Source organism: Heterocephalus glaber, unplaced genomic scaffold, assembly GCF_053883595.1.
Source record: "Heterocephalus glaber isolate CG9 unplaced genomic scaffold, H.glaber_assembly_v1.0 deba00001457, whole genome shotgun sequence".
Lineage (NCBI taxonomy): Eukaryota > Metazoa > Chordata > Mammalia > Rodentia > Bathyergidae > Heterocephalus > Heterocephalus glaber.
This window is the reverse complement of record NW_028258305.1, coordinates 835,000-855,058: the sequence shown is the minus strand read 5'-3', so window position 1 is coordinate 855,058 and position 20,059 is coordinate 835,000. Positions and strand designations below refer to the sequence as shown.

The window sequence follows — 20,059 nt, the reverse complement described above, 5'->3', positions numbered from 1 at the left end:
TACACCTCTCCTGTGTTGTCATTTGGTGGCATCAGCTCTGAGCCATATAGTTTCCTTTTTACACTCCTACAAGGAGCCATACCCCCATGTCTCATGCTGCTTCAGATGGATGGTCACAAAATCTCACTGGCATGGGCCACACTGAGGCTATTATGGTGGGGGAGAATATCCGATTGCCTCACTCTTCCACATCCTCCAAAGGTTTTGTGTGTGGGATCTACATTTCTCATTTCTGTCTACATCTGCTCTTTTTCCAGGAGACATAAGAGTCTTTGGAAGAAATGTTCTCTGACCTATAGAGATGCAGGGCTGTATATAGTCCTTCAAATGCCCTCCTCCCCCTGCACTCCTGCCCAAACCCTCCTGCCCAAACCCTCCTGTGATTCCCTTGGACTATTTATACAGTCTTAGAGTAAGTGATCAGCCCCAGTGAAAGGCCTTGAAAATAGTGACAAGAAAGATCTAAAATAAAGGTCTTATTTGGAGTGCCAGGACATACTGATATAGAGCAAACTCTTTTCAATCATGCTGCCAAATTATCATTAAAATATCAAAATATTTTAAAACTACAATCAAGCATATGTGTTTTTGTGATGAGGTTTACCTAACAGTGTTGCATCAAGTATATTTTGCAAACTCTCCAGGTCCCTGGTGAGAAGGGGAGTGACTACAAGCTGGAACCCGGGTGTGAGTGTATGATACAGGGACACGGGACACTTGTAAAGTCAAGGGAACCCAGTTAGGGCAGAGTTCTCTTCAGATAGCACTGTAGTATAGAAGGGTTGAACATTAAATAGGATGATAACTCTGCATTCAACTTGAGTTATCACAAGAAAGACTATCATGTTATATAAAATTCTAGTATTCAAAGTATGCCATGAACATGAATAAAGACTGAGAGCCACAGGCCTAGAGGCAAATAAAAAGAAAGAAATCAAAAGCAATGGGGAGGAGTCAGCAATTAAATACATTAAAGATAGAAATGAAAGTGCAAGATCCTGAGTTTGATCCCCGGTACCAAAAAAAAGATAGAAATGAAGGAAGAAAGAAAATTTGATGAAGCATATTTTGAAGTAAAAGTTGAGGAAGCCCTCAAAAACAATCTCCTTCCTTATGGTATGAAGTAAAATCACTTGTTGGTAAAAATCAAAGTAAAATATGCTTACCTTTGAGCAGGGCCTATGGTACATGATTTGTATATTTGTTTAATCTCCACAATTCCACAGAGTAGGAACTATGACTTTCCTAGTAAGGAAAGTAAGGAAACTAAGGGTGGGAGAAGTTGCATAGTCTATTCATGGTCAAGGAGAAAGGAAGAGAAATGGCCTAGTCAGGCAAAAAAAAAAATGGGGTCAGGCAGGAGTTCATCTATGCTGTGAATGTCCCCAGGATCAATAAAAACAAAATAAAGAGATTTTCAGCAGAAGGAGAGGAATGCCAACTCTGGGTATTGGCAAGTGTGGGTGATCAGCTCAAGGTCAAGGAGCCAAGGAGCTCTAAAGTAGTTTTAGGGTCCTTATTCTACTGGCTGGGAAAGAAAGAAGGTGGGTATCCGAAGGAAATGTTGAATGGGAACTAGGGTGGTCGATGGGTTGCTGTGCATGTTAAGAGAAGGAGCGTTAACCTAGGTAGGAGTCACCATGGAGACAGGATGTGGAGGCAAAGGTCAGGAGTCACATGAGGGGCACAACTCTGTGGGAAGACAAAATCCAGTTGTACCATACAGTGGGTGGAAGGGTCTGACTTCAAGTCTTGCTCCAGAGTTCTAGTGCCAGTGACAACCTGACTGGAAAGGTCACAGGCATTACCCAAGGCCCTTGGTCCCACGTAAACTCTCACTGGGAAGAGGGCAAAAGGGCACTTGACATGTGGCAGGAAAATTAAGAAGGTGCCAACTCCCTGTATCCTGGTCTTGTGGTTAGGCAGAGGGGTTAGCAGGATCAGTTGGAGAAGGCTTCTATTGGACACTGAAGTCTGAGCTAACACACTGCCACCTCCTCTGAATGGGCCACTGTGGACAAATGCCCAGGCAGCTTCTGGTGGCCTCTGCAGCTGCGTAGGTCTCACCCTCAACTCTCAGAAAATGAGGCATTATTTTCTCCTCTCTCTTGTCAGATACTAACTCCCACACAGGAAAAGGAAGCACCTTTTGTCAGATGCTGCGGCCACTTCCTCTTCAGAAGGCTCCAGCCAATGTTTCATTTTGCAGAATGCGGGGGCCGACAGCAGCTGCTGGACTGTCTGTGTACTGGTCTGAGTCTGGCTCTGATCAGGAGTAGGCAGGCCGCTCGGCTCCTGACCGGGTCATGAGGGATTTCCTCTGATGCAGATGTGGACCCCTAAACTGGACTTGGCTGTGGCCCACCCCGCTGCTCAGGCCCCCTCGGGGTTTCCTCTCTCGCCTCCTGCTCACTTTTTGCTCAATGCTTATGTCTCTCAGTCAGTCGGCCGGTCTGTTCCTCTCTATAGCTCGGTCCAGGAGCGTGATGACTGGAGAGCAGATGGCGAACTTTCACTCATCATCCACTCTCAACCCTCTGGAAAGGCCCATCAAGATGGGTTGGCTGAAGAAGCAGCGGTCCATAGTGAAAAACTGGCAGCAGCGGTACTTTGTGTTGAAGGCGCAGCAGCTTTACTATTACAAGGACGAAGAGGACTCAAAGCCGCAGGTACCAGCTGGGTGTTTATTTCCATCAAGAGGGCTGTTCTTCTTGGGGCACAGCGAAGGTGGGCTGTACTTACACTCTACTTATAGGCCTTCTTCATAGAACTAGGCACATCCATTTGTGGAAGAGTTGCTTTTGTCTTTTCATTATTTTCTAGACACATAAACTAAGTTGCAAAGATAGCAGAGAGGCCCTCCGCAAGGTAAGTACTGTGGAGTTTCTCTAAGTGTGTCGCTAAGTTCAGGCTCACAGTGCACTGGAGACTCAGAATCAGAGAAAGTGCATTTGGGCTCCAAAAAAGGACTTGGTACTCTGATTTTTTTTTTTCTCAAAAACATGTACACAGCATTTAGTTGTTTGCTGCTCATAATGTGTTTATACATAAATGTTCTAGTGACAGGGACTGTTCTAGGTACTTGAAATAAATGAGTGAGAAAAACAGGTGAAACATCTCTACCATACAGAGTTTAGAATATGGAGGGAAGATAGAAAATAAACATAATAAATAAAAAAATTATGTAGCTTTTTAGAAAAAGATTAGTTCTATGAGAAAAAAAATAGAATGATATAGGAGAGATCCAGATTTGGGGGGAAAGTATTGGTAATTTTTAAATAGGATAGTCAGAGTGGCCTCCTAAACAGGGTGATATTTGTGGAAAGATTAAGGGGAGAAGGGGTTATTTAAGTGGGTTTCTGGGAGAGAGCATTCCAGCCTGAGGGAACAGCTAGAACGAAGGCCCAAAAGGGAGCATGGTTGCCCCATGTGGAGAATACAGGAGGTCAGTGTGGTGGGAGAGGGATACAGAATGAGAGCCAGAGAGGCTGAGGTCAGAGAAGTGAGGGCAGGGGGCAGGGGGCAGGGGGCAGGGAGCACAGATGTGAAGGGCACTGTAGGTCACCTCTGTGACTTGAACATTTGCAGTAACACGGGGAGGCATTACAGGGTTCTGAGGATAGAGGTAACATTCTTCAGCTTGTATTCTAAAAAGATTGCTCTCATTGCTGTCTTCTAAAATAAACAAGGGGCTGGGCAGGGAACACAGGTAATCTAGATGTTAGGTGTTTAGGACCTCAGTAGAGTTGTGGGCTAGTGGCAAAAAGATTCTAGATATACTTGAAAATAGAGCAAACAGGACTTCCTGATGGAGTAAATGGGGCTGTGAGAGTGTGCTTTGATCTAAATCTTGGGCCTAGGTCACTTCTCCCCACCTCATGGATTCTTCATGCCCACTGTGGTGTGCGGGAGTGAGAGAAGGCATTGTTAACAAAAATCCTGAGGCCCTAGGGATAAGCTGGATGTCCTGGACAGCCAGGACACTACCTAGAGATTCTCTCTGTGTGGTTTTAGTAGGGTAGGATTCGCAAGAAAGAACCTATTAGGAAAGACAGACTCTAGAAACTTTTGGGGCTAGAAAAAACAACCCCAAGACTGGTGAGGATAAGAAGCATGTGGATTTTGGGGGTGGGTGGGCAGGTGGATGGAAGACAAATGAACCAGTCTTCTGGAAAGGGCAGATCTCTATAACAGCAGGCTTGAGGACCCCTAACAAGGCAGCAAGACTTGATAAACCACGCCCTCCACTTGAGGCCCTGTGTTCTGCATGTCTGTCACTGTGGAGGCTGGGGAAGGGCCTTAGAGACACCACCACAGGCTGGGCTCTTGCTGATGTCCTATGTGGTAATCAGACTTCCTTCTCTTTATGACCAGTGCAGACCTTATTCAGGGCCGAGCAATTCCAGACTAAGACAGCAGCGGAGGGTGCAGAAGATAATGCAGGAAGCCTTCCCTCTGCAGAGAGCAATGCTTTGGCCATCACAAATCCATGAAAAGGGCATTGGTAGTGTTGGTTCCCACCGTGTAAGGATGACAGGGTTTTTTCCCCCCTAGCTCCACCATTGTCTGGTTGTGTAATTACTTAATTTTTCCATATCCTTCTCTCTTCTTATATCAAATGAAACAATACCACCTGGACTGCATTTGTTACATGATTCAATGATAGGAAGCCTGTGTAAAAAGTTGTTTTATAAAAACATTAATTAGCCAAATGGTAAAGTAAATATTTGAAGGGTTTTGCTTCTTTTTCCACTTCTAGGAAGAGGACCCCCAAGGCCTTCTAAGGATTAAAATAGCCTGGGATAATTAGGGGAAGTTTCTCCTAAGATTACAAGGATGATTTATTTTAAAGAAATTTATCAATATATTACATCAGATCAATAGGGCAAGTGAGAAAAACCACATGACCCCTAAAAGGTGGCCAAAAAGGGCATACAATAAAATCTGACACTCTTTTCAGATAAACAAAATAAACTTAAGAATACAATGATATTTCCTTAGAAAGAATAAATATGTTTTACCATGTGCTGATGTGTGTATTTTGATTGCAAAGGATATACATATAAATGGTAGTAAATTTGGAGACTGCAGAAAAGCACAAAGTAAAAAATAAAAATATGCACAGTCCCATCAGCAAGAAATAGCCATATAAATCTAGCCTTTCTTATACATAGCTATTTATAAAATCATCTAGTATAAATGCAAAATTGGTATAAATTACTTAACTAAAATAAAGCAATATGTCATGAATATTGGTCCTTAATATTAAATATTATTCTATAATGTAATTAATAATAGAAACAAAAAACCTGTATAGATGGTTTATAATTGTCTATCCTTATAGATTTTATTATTTTATTAAGATAAAGAAAAGTTCTAAATCTATTGAAAATAAAGTACTATTAACTGTATTATCATTGAGCATTTGTTCCCAAGACACTGAAAATACCTGGAAATGAAATGAGAGCTACAGACTGGAGCTAAAATTTTGAGAAAATGCAAAGGTACATTTCTACATTAGATTTCACACCATTCATGATTCTGAAAAATTAGAGAATTAAAAGTAAAAAGTAAATTCATAAAATATCAGAAGAAAATATAATTGTCTCTGTAAATGATTTTTAGTTTCTTTTTTATTAGTATATATTTTGAATATATGATAATTACAGTTGTCTTGGGGAATTGGTGCTTATACATATTGTCTTTCACCCATCGTACTTCCTCTTCTGCTTCCTAATCTCCTGTTTCCCCCATCCTCAGATCCTCTTCCCATCTCCACAGAGTTGGACAGTTGATTTTTAAAAACACAAGAAAGATTTCACAAGGAAAAGACTAATTTCATAAATATAAATTTATCTTAAAAATCAGCATTTACTATGACTTCAAGTATTAAGCCGGAAAAATGTATATTATATGTGGTAAACAAATATTCTTAACATTTGAAGTACTCCCTCAAAGCCATAAGCAAAACAAACTTCTCAACAGAAAAGCAAGCAAAGATACAAATAGACGATTCACCAGAGAAATGTAGTGGCCAGTATACATATGTTAAAAAGTTCAAGCTCCGTAGTGAATAACAACATACAATGGAAACTAATGAGACACCAGTGCCCTTTATCAAATTGGGAAAATTTTTCTAGAAATTTTAGTAAATGAAAACTAAGAAACAAATTCACATGTAGGACTTGTAGAAATGAAAATCTGTACAAGCTTTCTGGAGGCTATTATGTTTTTGAAAAAAGTGTAAACCCTTTGATCCACATTTCTAATTGTGGAATGATGTGGTGGTAAATGCTTCTGAAAACAGGTATTCTGCTGGGGAGTTGCTTTGGCTACAGTATCTGTCAATTTCTGTGGTACAGATATTCTCAATAAGACAGTTTCAAATTATCAGTGTGATATTACTGAATTCAGAGTTGAGATGCAATAGTGCATTAAACAACATTTCTACCACACCGAGGAAGTAAATGTAATTAACCACATAGCAGAAATAAACATAGCAAATAACAAGGATGTGATAAAATTTTTTAAAAATATATTTTATTTATTTATTTATTTATTTATTTATTTATTTTGGTACTGGGGATCGAACTCAGGTCCTTGCACTTGTGAGCCAGGCACCGAAACCACTAAGCTAAATCCCCGGCCCTGACGTGATAAATTTTAAGTAACATTATCTTTTTTTGCTATAAAATATTTTATCATAGGTTTATATAGTTTAAGTTTTAAGAATGGCTGTGCTTAGCAGCTGGCTCACAGAGTTCCTGAAGATGAAACAGTTTGTCTTCATGAACCAATGTAAGCTGGCCGTAGTACATCATTGTCACACCTGTCTCCCCTGCAGCAGGACATGTGGCTTTCAGTATGACCCTCCCCTATCAGTTCCACACAGAGTCCACCCTTGTAAATATGCAAAGTAGGTGAAAGCAGTGATAGGCAACTTGAGTCCTTCCCTTTTTGTGACAGTTCCTTCCTCATCAGTGCTCCTCCCCACTTCACTCAGACTGGCGTCTTTTCCTCTGGTGCACCTTCCTCTATCTATTGATGATGTCACAGGGTCATATGCTTAGTATGAGGGAAGGACCTGCACTGTTACACCTCAGTGCGAGTGAGTTGAACTCTGATTGTTACTTATTATAGCAAGTGGGACTTGTAAGTAAGGCCTTATTGAACTCTGTACTTCTGGAATCATATGACCACAATTTGAATCATATCTTTCCTATTAACTAATTCTGATCTTGGGTCAGCTAATTAAGTTTTCTAAACCTTATTTCCTCATGTCTCCAGTGGGGAAAACTAATCATCCTTCCCTTATAGATTTTCTATGAAGATCAGATGTGCTTATATATCTATATTCAGGGCAATCAGTAGGGACTCTGACACCTTGTAGCTGCTCAAATATAAATATATAATTTTTACCTGGTGAAATGATTTTGGGTACCACATGACACAGGGAAGGAAGTACTTCTGAAATTGGCTTTCCTTTCCTTCCTAGCAGTGTTCCTTCCTGTCTAAAAGTAACACGACCTTTGGTTCTAGTGCTAACTCATCCTAAGTTACTCATTCAAAATAGTCTAGCAGCAGCACAATCACAGGGTGATTTTTTGAAAAACATTGATGTGATTTACTAAAGATAGCAAGTTTCAGGTAGAGAGAGAGTGTTTTTGTTTTAGAATTGTTTTGTTCTTTTGAGACTGGGTCTCACTATATATTCCAAGCTGGTCTTGAACTCATGATACTCCTGCTTCAGCCTCCTGAGTACTGGGATTACAGGTGTGCACCATCACATCTGGCTGAGATTATTATCATCCTTAGTAGCACAAAAAGTGTGTGAGGGGGCATGGGCATCTGCAAAGTGCTTCTCCATAGCTCTTGCTGCTGCTAAGTTACTCTGTCCTCTTCAATGGGTACCTGTGGCACAGTCTTAAGTGTCCCCCAGAAAATAGTATGGTTTCAGCATTGTCTTCATCAAGATCAGGAGTCTGGCTTGGGCATGAAGTTGCATCTTGGAAAGGTGGGATGGGGCAAGTGTTGGTGATGGCCCCCTCTCGGCCATCCTTCTGACAGGACCTTGTCCTTCTCGTTCTAGACTCCTAGCTTGCTCTCAGCTGGCTGCCACTTAATTTGGCTAAGGCCTGAGCAGCACCAGAAGAGCTCCACTGAGCTGCCAGGCTTCCATGTTCCTCTCCACCTACCCTCCTCTTCATCACACCCTTATTACCCACCTGTTCTCTAACTAAATTTGAGTCTGTAGGTGATACAATGCTGCTTATCTTACAAGCCCGATTTGAATCTTTCAGGGCTGTATGTATCTACCAGGAAGTACCATCAAAGAGATTGCTACAAATCCAGAAGAAGCAGGGAAGTTTGTCTTTGAAGTCACTCCAGGTAGGTTCATTCCAGGTTAATTCCAAGAGGTAGAAAAGAGGTGTATTACATTCACATTTTACTTCTGGATCCTGGAAGTCAAGGTTTCAGTCAGTCCTTCAACCAACTAACCAATCTGTTAGGATCACATGATGGGTTCTGTACATAGTGGACCTACCCTAGTTGATTAACTAGCACCAAGGATCTGAGTAATGCCCAGAAACTAAGTAAGTGCACATTCAGATCATCTCTGAAAGCATTTTAGGAGTATGACCTTGGAGCCAGGTACTGTACCAGGCACTGGGACACTGATGTGAAAAGTGTATCATCCCTTACTAACCCAAAGGAGCTCTGTGTAGAAGGAGAGTGGAGCATTAAAATTAACAGTTAAAATATAAATTTAACCATGTAAAATTGCCATTTGGATGGATGGAAAATGGTGGAAAGTTAGCCACTGCAAATGGGTCAACAGGACCTAATAAGAAATGATAGCTTCCACTTGCTGTGCACTTAGCATGTGCTGGGTGTTATATGTCATGTATGAGGTGTGATAGAAAATGCAGCAAATGTTTAAATTTAAAAAATCATTACAGTAAAAAACACATTACCATTAGTTCCCCTCAAGCACACTCATCTCATCTTTCTTGCCACTTTGTGAAGCAGTTCTGGAAGTCCTCTTTTGTGTCTTTAGTTTCGTTGTCACGGCTGCTTTGGTTTCCTTTCATGGCCATTGTGATTTAGAGGTGGAGCCAGAAGTCTCACAGTGCCAGACCTGGTGAATAAGGGGGATGTGGGCATACCATTATGAAATTGCTGTAAACATTCTGAATTGATCCAGCACATTGAGACAGCCATGAAAAGTCAGTCATAAAAGGATTTCCAGATCTGCTTCAGAAAGTGGCAAGAGCAATGGGATAAGTATATTCGAAGGAAGAGGGAGTAGTTTGAAGGGGACTAATGGCAATGTGTTTTTTACTGTAACACACTTTTTAAACATTCCCCATATTTTTGATCACACTGTGTACTGCTCATGTGAGCTGCACGTGGAAGATGACCAATAGAGAGTTCCCTTCCTCCAGTGTATTTAGAGCATGGGAGTTTGGCTCATGCTCCTGAAGCTGCCATACTGAGGCTGCTCGTTCTTGTCTCTTTGTCTCCCTGTCTCTTGCTCTTATGCCACTCCTCAGCCCTGCCAGGGACTTCAGGATTGCTGATTTAGCTGTGTCAGTCTTGCTGCTTCCACCCTGCTGATCGCAGCCAGGGACAAGTTCCCTGAGTGCCCTCTCCCTTAAATTCCTCCTTCCCACTCACATAAGACAGTTGGTGCATAAGGATGTTGATGGAGAGGGAAGAAGTGCCTAGTCTAGAGTCAGCATTCCCAGATCCAAATCCAGACTTTGTCACTTACCATTTCTGTAACAAGTCTCCGATTTCCCCCCAACTCTGTTTCTTTATCCATAAAATGGGAACAATGATGAGGATAGTGAGGATTAAACAGAGAAATCTATAAGAAACACTTGGGGCAGGGCCTACTATGTAGTAGTGCCATATAAGTGTTTGGTATTTTGGAGATAACTAGAGGGAATTATACTGCAAAGTATATCCTAAAACTCAGTATGTCTATTTAGAGAAAATAAAGGGAAAATTTTCAAGTCCACAAATGGTTCCTTCATGGGCATCCCTTTGCTTTCTTATCTGAAACTGGGTCATCTATTGCCTGTTTTTTCTCCTTACAAGAAGAGGTTGCTGTTTTGAGTATCTTTTCCCAATCTGGGGAAGTCCTACACCTTTCCACAAGGGTTCTTCGGTTCCTAGGATCCCTCTCCTCTAATGTGACTCATGGGACTCAACCACCCATGGTAACACATATCTCCGTGGCTGGGTTTTCAATCCAGAAAACCCTACTGAGATGAGAGAGTTCCATCTGAAAATTCACTGTGAGCTTTCCCCCAGAAGCCAGTACCCTAAGGATTTCTGTGCCAAAGTAGGGGGGAGATTTGTCCTCTTATTATCAATCACACTCACAGCAGGCTCTGGGAATGCTGAAAGTACTGTTGGACAGTTTCTTTCTCTCCTTCTCATTTTCTTCATTTTGTCCATCTGAATACATCAGTGCAGGAAATACAACACATATCTATATCTTAGGTTTAAAATGAAAGAGGTAAACTAAGTCCTAACAAGCTTCATGTGTCCATTAACTAAGTATTGAGAATTTACCATGTGAAAGGATTTTTGTAGTCAGGAGAATAGTGATCTGAACAAGAAACACTGGTTTTGTGAGAAAGACACCCTTATACTCAATGTTCCTCTCATCCTAGGTTGCTGTCCCCTCCCTAGTCCCTGCAACTGAGCTTAGGGCTAGTTTAGGATAGTGCCCATGATTGGTCTGATGACTGGAAGTCTTCAAACTTGTATGGGCTGATCCTGTCACCTCGGAACGTTGAAACTGCATCATGAACTTCCCTATCCTTTCCATAGGAAATGGCTTCTGTCCTCCATGTAAGCAGCTCTTTGCCAAAGTAATCCCAATTATAACCGTTGTGTTTGATGATTTGCTTGTAGAATTAGAGCTTCTGCAAAACCTATAAAAATACATGGATATCCAATTCCACTGAGAATCACTGAGTGATGGCTTTGTATTACTTAACTGGTAGTGCTTCCTCAAACCAAGGAATCAATTCAGGTTCAGCCACCCTTCCCTTCCTCTTGCTCTGCCCCCAACCCCACCGGTCTAAGACTTTCATATGTGCTACTTTTTCTCCAGCTTTATGGGACCTGAATCGCACAGCACAAGACTCCTATATCCTCATGGCCAGCTCCCAGGCAGAGATGGAGGAGTGGGTTAAATTCCTCAGAAGAGTTGCTGGCACACCATCTGGAGGTAAGGACCTTGCAGGGTTTCCTGGGCAGGCGTCTGTGACATATCAGGAATGAACAGGAAATAGCTCCAGATGTGATCCCTCCTTGAAGGATCTTAAGGGAGACCAGAGGACAACTCTAAGGCCATGCTCATGGTCATGGTCAAGTCCTCTGTTGAGTGTGGAGCAAAAGAGGGTTCAGAGTGTCTAGATTTGCTCTTGGGTCATCTCAAAGATCCAATGCCAGATCAACAGGAAGGGTGGCAAGTTGTTTGCACTGATTAGCAAATGTGTGTGATACCTAAAGTTGTCATTTCTCTTTTGTGGGCTAGAGCATTTCACCTGTGAAATGAATGGTTTGGACCAGCTGACTCAGATTCCCAGCAGCACTGATTCATGCAACTCTGTGGATATGTTCAGCTAGGGGACTTGAGGGGCCTGAGAGGGCTGATAGCAAGATCTGTAACTTAGGCTGATCTGCACGGGCAAAGAAAAAGCTGCTGTCCTGAAGGGGGACAGTCAGGACTGGGAAAGTGTTACAGGTAGCAGCAGATTCTGCTTCACACATTTCTGGGTTGTACGTCTCAAGTGTGTGTAAGCTCTCTAGGAATCTTAGGGACATTTCTACAGCAGAGGGGGATCCTGACTGCAAAAAAACACCCCTCTAAAACAAAACTAAATGAAACAAAACAACAGCAGCAAACTAATGCAAAACAACATCTGAAATTAATAAACATATGAATGTAGTATGTTTTCCTCATTTTATATAAACACAAAAGACTCATATTTATGAATTCATAAGACACTGTTTTCCTTCAGCTTTTTAGGAAGGCACCTACTCATGCCAACTCCAGGACAGCAGTCTAAATATATAATCATTCATCGACTTTGTTCCCTCTTATTTTATTTTTTGTTGCCCCTTATTTTAGAAATCATTTATGAATGCTTTTGTGGGTTAAATACTAAGTTGATTTGTTTTCTCAACAATTTCTTTCAAGAATTATAAGTACACCACAATAATTTGATGGAAATGTTAAAAAAAAAAAAAGCTTTAAACTACCTCAGCCATTTTCATGTGTTTTTTTTCCCAGCCAATGTTCATATGTACATACATTTTCTAGGATGGTAAACATAGAATATATGCAACTTAATACCTTTTATTTTATAACTTAGGAATTTCTCCATGTTGCTATAGAATTGTAATTGATATATCTCAGGTATTATGTGGTTATAAGGAATACAAACCATATGCAGTGCTGGGAAGCCACAAAGAGGGCTTTATGAGATAGATACAGGAGCTACTCCAAGAAATCCAAGGCAAGAACTGCCAGGAGGCATCACAAGGGGGCTGGAAATTGATCATGGATGTTGAGCTAATCTCGTCAGTTTCTCTGGGACCACACAGTTTCTCCTTCTACTTTTCTCTTAACCTTGGCTGCTTTTGTCCAGGCAGCAGCCCCCTCGTGCACACACCTGTCCCAAATACTGCTGTGCCACCCCCAGCTTTCCTAGTTTCCCCCAAGTGCCAGCTCAGCCCCTGCAGCCCCATTCCAAACCCCTCAGAGAATTTCTCCCTGGCTCAACTGAACTCAGGCCTCCAGTAGTAGACCCAGGACATGGGACAGCAGGCAGCTGTGGCCTGTGACCCAAAAGGGAAGGTTCTGAGACAAGAAGTGATAGGAATGGGACAGCCAAACTCAAGAGTGCCTGTCCTGCCACCCTTAACTCCTGTGTTCTCGTTCAGGCTTGTGCCCAGATGCTCTCCCAAAGCCTCATGTGGTCATAGATGGGGCTTTGTCAGAGGTGGCTGATCTAGAGTATGTGATGCTGGGATCAAGGGTCCACTGATTGGTTTGGCATAGTTCTGGGTGTAGATAATGGAAGGCCCACCCAGGTGTGAGTACCACCTGCCCCAAGGGTGTGTAGCCTGGATAGAATACAAGGGAGGGAAAGAGGGCTGCTGTTGCTGCTTGCTGCTTGCTTCTTTGCTACTTCACTGCTTTGCTGCCTTCCCACCTTCTGCCTGCCATGAACTGTTTCTCCTCTGTGATCCCCCTCTGCCATGCCACCTTGCCTTGGAGCCAGCCAATAATGAACTGAAACCTCTACATACTGTGAGCTAAATAAACTTTTCCTCCTTTAACTTTGGGTGTCAGGTGTTTTGAGAAAAGTTAAGACAGTCCTAGCACAGGTAGAGACACACAGTTTTATGTACCATTTCCCAAGCCCTAAATACACTTTTAACTTTAAAAAAACCTGTTATTTTGGCTTTATGTATTAAAGTTTGACTACATGCTATTGCAGCCTGGATAAACTTGGCTGTGACCTTCTTTATCAACCTGGATTGTGAGCTTGTGAGCCCTGTTGACATTTTCTGCTTCCTCCGTGCTGGGCTTTAGGCAGTCTGCATTCACAAGAGAAGCAGATGTTGCCTAATTATGCACCTGTTCTGAGTCAAAACACTGCCTGTGTACTTTCAGTAGGATCTGGGCCTTCTGCAATGGTTGGCTGAGTCTGCTACGGTGAACCACTTCACTCTGTCCTGCTACACAGGGGATTTCTCCCTCGTCCTGCCCCAAGGCCACCACCCAGAGAAGCAAATCAAGCATAAGTCCTATAGGTGGTGGAAAGTCCACGGCAGGGAACATCAGAGCACAGCACTACTTACTTTTTCAAAGAGCAGCACCTGTTCTGATGTGACATCTTGGCTGTTTTTTAAGTTACTCTTTGAACCAGTGTCATAGATCCCAGAATCAGAAGGCATTTTAAAACAGCTGTGTGCCATAGATGACCATTGGGCAAATCAGATATTTATTCTTCCTGTGTGCAAGTCAGGGAGCTTCAGGCTTAAGAGAATAGATGTCCCATCTGAGAGGCCTGGCTGGTGAGGTACAGGGCAAAAGTACTTTCGTATCATACCACTGTGAGGCACCCCTAGATCAATAGGGGTGCCCCCAAATATTGAAAAGTCACAGAGATCCTGCTGCTGCCTCTTTTTAACCTTTCACGCAGTTTTCTATGACTTTTTCCACCTTGAATCTGCCAAACTCTCGCCAACTTCACAACTGCAACCTTGGTTGAGGAATCCTTTCTTGTCCAGTTCATAGCCACAGCTCCCAAACTCATCTCCCCATTTTCACCCTTGCCTCTTTACAGTTTGTTTCTACTCAGTCAGATTGAGCCTGTTAACCTGTCATCCAGAACACTTCTCTGCTCAACACCTGATAGCTTCCTTTCTCACTCAGAGGAAAAATCAAATGTCTTGTACTAACTTAGAGAGGGCAGTCTACCCCATTTACCTAGCTATCCTTGTTTTCTAGAACCTTCTACCAAACTAGTTTTACACCTCTTCACCAGCCCCTTCAAACATCATAGGCCTCCTGCCTTAGGGCCTTTGCACTTCCTTCTACCCTAGAATCCTCTCATCCTAGATAGTCACATGGCTTAACCTCTTGCTTTCTTCAAGTATTTGCTCAAAGATTATCTCAATAAGATTATCATCTTTTCCTGATTATTCTATTTAATGTTTAACACCTTCATCCCCCTACTCTGGCCCTCCCTGCCTCTTTCTATTCTTCATTTTTCTCCTTAGCACGTACTCCTTTCTAACATACTAAATATTTTACTCCTGATTTTGGTCAGTCTTCCTTCACTGTGATGAAAGTTTCAATCTTCCTTCCAGGAATTGATTTTTCTCTGCTTTTTTCCCCAGTGTTGTATCCCAGAATCTAAACAGCAGCTGACGTAATAGGTGCTCAATAAATATATATTAGCTGAAAGGGTGAAGGAAAGGCTTCTCATCCCACAGCAGTGTCCTGGCCCCTCCTCCAGGTTCTTCTCTGCACTGCCTGATGATCAGCTTCTGAGAAGTGGTTCGGTAAACCAGTGGCTCCCTCTAGTATTATCTGTCTCTAGGTTTGCTGATTGTGAGCCTTAATGAAGCTCTTTATGACTCTAAGACCTCCTTGGAGAATCTGAGGACAGTTATGGAAACTTCCCCAGAAGCATTCACAATTTTGCTTTCAACAGTAGGATATTCTCAGACACCTGTAGCGCGTCTGTGCACCTCTGGCCACGGCACACTGCAGCACTAACACCTCTTCCTGCCCCAGTGCCTCTCCACTGCTTTCTCCCCTGACCAAGAGACACCACTGGTCTCTGCTCCAGTCTCCTGCTCTGCTCCCCGCCTCCCACACACCTTGGAGAGCAGCCCTTCCCTCTGGGAAGTTCGCTTTCTCAGCCAGCTAGTTTTTTCACAACCCTTTCTGCAAGGCCTGGCTGGAAATGTTAGACCAACTCAGCCCCAGAAGTCCTGGTGCCATTCCAGGTTTTCCTGATTCAAGTCAGAGAAAGGCAGCAAGGGCCACCCCAACTCCGACACCTCCTTCCCAGGCTCACCGCTGCATATTTTCTCCAAATGGCCCCTCTTCTTCGTGAGACACTGGGCCTTCCCGAGTCCTCACTGGAGCTGGTTCCTGTCCCATTCCAGGGAGCAGAGGGTCCAGGATGCCCACTGTGCCTTGGCCCAGGCGGTTTCTGACTTCAGCCTCTGAAGCCTCACCATCTGCGGTTGGCTCAGGCGACTGCTGGGAACAGAAGTACTCCATTCAATTGCTCTTGTTTTGTTCTGACTGCATTCAATTGCTCTTGTTTTGTTCTGCCTAATCCAGTCAGAAGCCCTTGGGCAAGTTCTGTGTTTCAAGTGCCTTTGTGTGTTTGCCAACACAAGGAATAGACTATGTAAATATTGAATTGTTTATACCTGGAGTGCCTTTGCTTTCTCTAATTCTTTTAAGTTCTCCACATCCTTCAGAATGTGATTTACAATCACAGCACAGTTTAGCCTGTGGGAGGTGCTGTCTCAGTGATTCATTGTCCTTCCTTGTGATAGGGTTCTTTCTCTCTAGCTAAACTGAATATTGAATGCTCAGTGATATTATGGTACTGGTGATTGAACCCAGGGCCTTTGTACTGAGCTACACCCTCAGCCCATTTACAAATTTTTTAAAATTTTGAGACAGGGTCTTGCTAAGTTGCTAAGTTGCCCATGCTGGGCTCAAATTTAAGATCCTCCTGCTTCAGCCTCTCAGGGTACTCAGATTACAGATGTGCACCAGGTGATAGGGGCGAGTTTTACTTATTTCCACTAATTTCTTCATCTCCTTTTCCCTAGCTCCTGTGACAAGACAGGTACTTATTTGTCCATTTACTCCACAACTATTTCCTGAGCATATAACATGCACCATCTCAGCACCAAGAGTACAACAATGAGAAGGAGAGCAAGGAGAAAGCAAAAAGAGAAGACAAAATCCCTTCTCTCAGTGAGCTCACAATCTACTAAAAGACACATAAATTAAGTTTCAAAAAGCCAGGAAAAAACATACTATTACTGCTTTGAAAAGTGTTGGGAATGAAAAGCACATGGTACCATGTGGGAAAAAATAAATATTTGTCAAGGTCAAGGAAGGCTTCCCTGAATTAGTGACAATTAAGCTTAACTCAGAAGGGTCAGTATAGATTTACCAAACAGAGAAGGGGAAAGGGGAATGACGTTTCAGGCAGAGGGAACAGCAAGTGCAAAAATCCTGTGGCAGAAAAGAGAACAGACTGTGAGGGGAGGGGAAGGAGGTAACAGGAGAGATGGTTTTGTAGAGGATGTCGATCTTCCTCCTAAGGTAGTGGTTGGAGTTCAAGCAAGAAGGTTTTAAAATTAAATTATATTTAAAGGATCACTCTAGTTGCTTGGTAGAGAATGGCTGGGGCTGGAGGTAACAGATCAGAGTGAGGGCAGAAGACTAAGTGTGAAACTCAAGCTGTTATCCAGTCAAGAGGGCACAGATGGTGGCTTGAACACGGGTGGTGCCAGTGGAGGTAGAAAGAAATGAACAGGTTTGCACAACCATGCGCAGGCAACATTGCCAGGATGTGGGCGTGGATTCTACATGGCAGGAGAAGGTGGTGTCAGAGATGAGGCTCCACTGCTGTCCTATGCCTGGCAGAGGGATGAACACTTGGCTGGCAGTGTGATGCTGCCCCAGGCTGCTTCCTGGCAACCTTGCCCCTACCTGTCCCTCTGTGGTGCTGAGTCCGGTCCAAGTCTCCCGGGTACATGGAGTCTGGCTGCAGCACTGTTCACTCAATCTTCTAATAGGTACCCAGCAACCCACCCCGACACCATTATCTCTGAAGGCCTGGCCGAGCCACCCGCCACTCTGAAAGCATTTCCAGGGAAAGGTGGGCTGGCTTCATAAATGCTAAGTGAAATTCTGTGTTCCTGCCAGACACTTTGATATATGGAGTGGTGCTGCTGAGGGCTTGCGTGCAGAATTCCTGTTTCTTTTTTTTAACCCACCTCCAAGATACCCTCTGAATGGCAGTTGACAATTAGCTGCTAAGTAAAAGGAGGCACTTATTTTTATTGTGGCCTTGACAGCTTTATGTTCACTCTTTAAAAGCCAAGAGTCCTGTGTGTAAAGGTGAGGGGGCAGCAGCATGGGAGGGAGGGCCGGGCAGGTGCCGACAGATCCCAGGCTTTCAGTATGAGAGTCAGAACCCGACCGGTGTGTGGGAGCATGTGCTGATCTAGAAGCTGGGGAGAAGGCTTCTCCCAGCCCGGGCAGTAGAGGAGGCCCCAGGCTGCACTTCGGAGGTGGCGACTCCTTGGTGCCGCTGCCATGCCTTGGATCCCCAGGATGCCGCCTTGGGACCTGGGCTGTGGCTTTCCTGCCCTGGCGCTGCTCTTCTGCTGGGATTTCAGGAAGAAAACTCCCAAGCTCCGGAAGAAAGGTATTTCTTCCCCACCTTATGAGTCAGCTCTTGCGCTACAAGACACTTTTCTCAGGTCCTCCTCTCGCTCCTGTTAGGGTTGGCGGTTGCACCTGGAGCAGGGCCCCTGGGGGACTGGGACAAGTCCAGCGCTGGGCTGGGAGGCGGGGGCAGGGCAGGGCTCTCTCCTCAGGGCTTGGCTGGGCTAGGGCCATGCTGAGGGGCTCTTGTCTCCAGCTCAGGAGTATTTAGGAGCTGACAAGGAGAAGCAGAACTGGGGCAGAAGTGACAGGTGATCTTTCCATTTTTGCTTTCCCAAACCAAAGCAGTGTCCGGGATTTCTGGCCAAATCAGGGAGGGGGCTTTGGCGATAAGTGGGAAGAATAGGTGTGAACGGATGTTCCCCTTTCGTGTTTGCTTAGGATGTGGTGAGTTCTGTCTAAAGCTTCAGATCTGGGGCTGGAGAAGAGTGAGGTGGGCATGGCTTGAGGAGGTGCAGATGCGCTGGCTGCCGTCCTGGACTGTGGAGGAAGTTCGAGAGCCTCGGCCAGAGTCCCTCCCGGAGATTCGATGGTGTCTGAATTTTATTCCATTCACTTTGCACAAAAAGCATTAAAGTACTGAATACAGAGTCACAGGGCAAATACGACCTTCAACAAATTCTTTACCCGAGTCTCAGTTTTACCACCTATAAAGTGGAACATCTACTTTATAGGGCTTTTGTGAAGACTAAAGAAGACAGCACACTTGAAAAGCATCTAAGGCAGTTCCCAGCATAAAATCAACTTAATTAGGCCAATTATTATATTACTTTTTAAAGTTATAATTATGTGATATATAATAATTATAATTAACTACACTGTATAACCATTAAGATGGAAAAGACTCCGCTTTGGGCGACTGGCTAACAGAGCTGGGTTCCGAGGGAACATATGGATTAGACGGCTGCTGCCAGAGGGTAGACAGTGCTGTAGTGGAGTGGGCACAACCCGGGCAGCCTGGGTTTTGCCTTCTGCCGCCCTTGTGGTGGAGAGTAGTCCTTGCGTAACTGCTGCCCCGCTGTCTTCTGCCACTGGCCTCTTCCCACTTTTCCCTTGGGTTTCCTATGGTCATTTTCCCCCACCTCAGATTTCCGTGTCCATCCAGAGCCAAAGGATGGAGATAAGGACCCAGAGATCAGAGATCAGAGACCAGCACAGTTCAGGATTGGGTCTTTGGAGTCCAGGGATGTTTGGACTTGCAGACTCCTCAGGTAATCCGAGATGAAGAGTAACAAAACCTGACCTAGATGAGCCGAAGAGAGCAAGGATGTGCTTTCTCCCATGTAACAAGGGACACTGTTGGTCCTCATATCTCTAGAGCTTGCAGTGATGAGTTCTTGTCAGAGGGAAGAGCTCTGACTGAATTCTAGGATTCATCATGGGGTGATATTTGAACTCATGAGGGTATGAGGAAGTATGTGAAGATGGGGAAGGGAGGCCCTAGGACATTTGACATTTGGAGGATGGGGGCGGGGATTATTTAAGGAGTTTAAGTGAGAGCAGCCAATGAGATGAATGAGCAACTGCGAGAGCAGTGTACCAAATGACACATGAGCCAATGTCTCAAGAAGAGAAAGTGATTTTCTGCATCACATGCTGTTGATAGCATAGCTGAGATTAAGTCCGAGAACTTAAGTCCTGGACTAAAAATCTAAAGACCTTTGACTCCTTGACAAGAGTGGGTTTGGAGAAGTGCTGAGCAGAGCAAAGAGGTGGAGAACAGGAGGAATGGGAGACAGTTGGTAGCCGTAGCTCCTGGAGGATTGATCCATCTTGTGCAGTCTCTGTGCCAGGAGACAAAAATAGATGGGAAGCCAGACAGGCTGTCTGCCTTTGAGGAGTCCACAGTCCAGTGGAAGAGAGAGATGTTTAATAAATCACCATAAAACTAAATGAGAGGTGATAGATGGGGATGCACACAGAGCGCTCCATAAGCATGAAGGAAGGCATGACCAGTTCCCTCTGAGAAAACAGCTAAGCCCAGGAAGAGGGAGTCAAAGGAGGCATTCATGCAGGAGTTTTTAAGAG

The 20,059-nt window shown here is 43.9% G+C and overlaps 1 protein-coding gene and 1 long non-coding RNA gene across 3 annotated transcripts in view; one reads left to right on the top strand and one right to left on the bottom strand.

Moving 5' to 3' along the window:
• Positions 1 to 20,059, top strand: part of Arhgap25 (Rho GTPase activating protein 25) — a 75,840-nt gene that overhangs the window by 30,157 nt on the left and 25,624 nt on the right. The window contains exons 2-4 of one of the 2 annotated variants that reach the window (XM_004849936.3): positions 2,470 to 2,669; positions 8,301 to 8,388; positions 11,132 to 11,248. In XM_004849936.3, coding sequence (XP_004849993.1) covers positions 2,470 to 2,669; positions 8,301 to 8,388; positions 11,132 to 11,248 — 405 coding nt within the window. Of the gene's footprint in view, positions 1 to 2,469; positions 2,670 to 8,300; positions 8,389 to 11,131; positions 11,249 to 17,766; positions 18,012 to 20,059 lie in introns of those variants that run through there. The other variant, XM_087216269.1, reaches the window with a different exon arrangement.
• Positions 8,327 to 15,904, bottom strand: LOC147826912 (uncharacterized). Its single transcript, XR_015453059.1, has 3 exons — positions 15,624 to 15,904; positions 8,976 to 9,139; positions 8,327 to 8,459 (listed from the first exon to the last, which is right to left on the bottom strand). It is a non-coding gene; the product is annotated as an uncharacterized LOC147826912 (long non-coding RNA).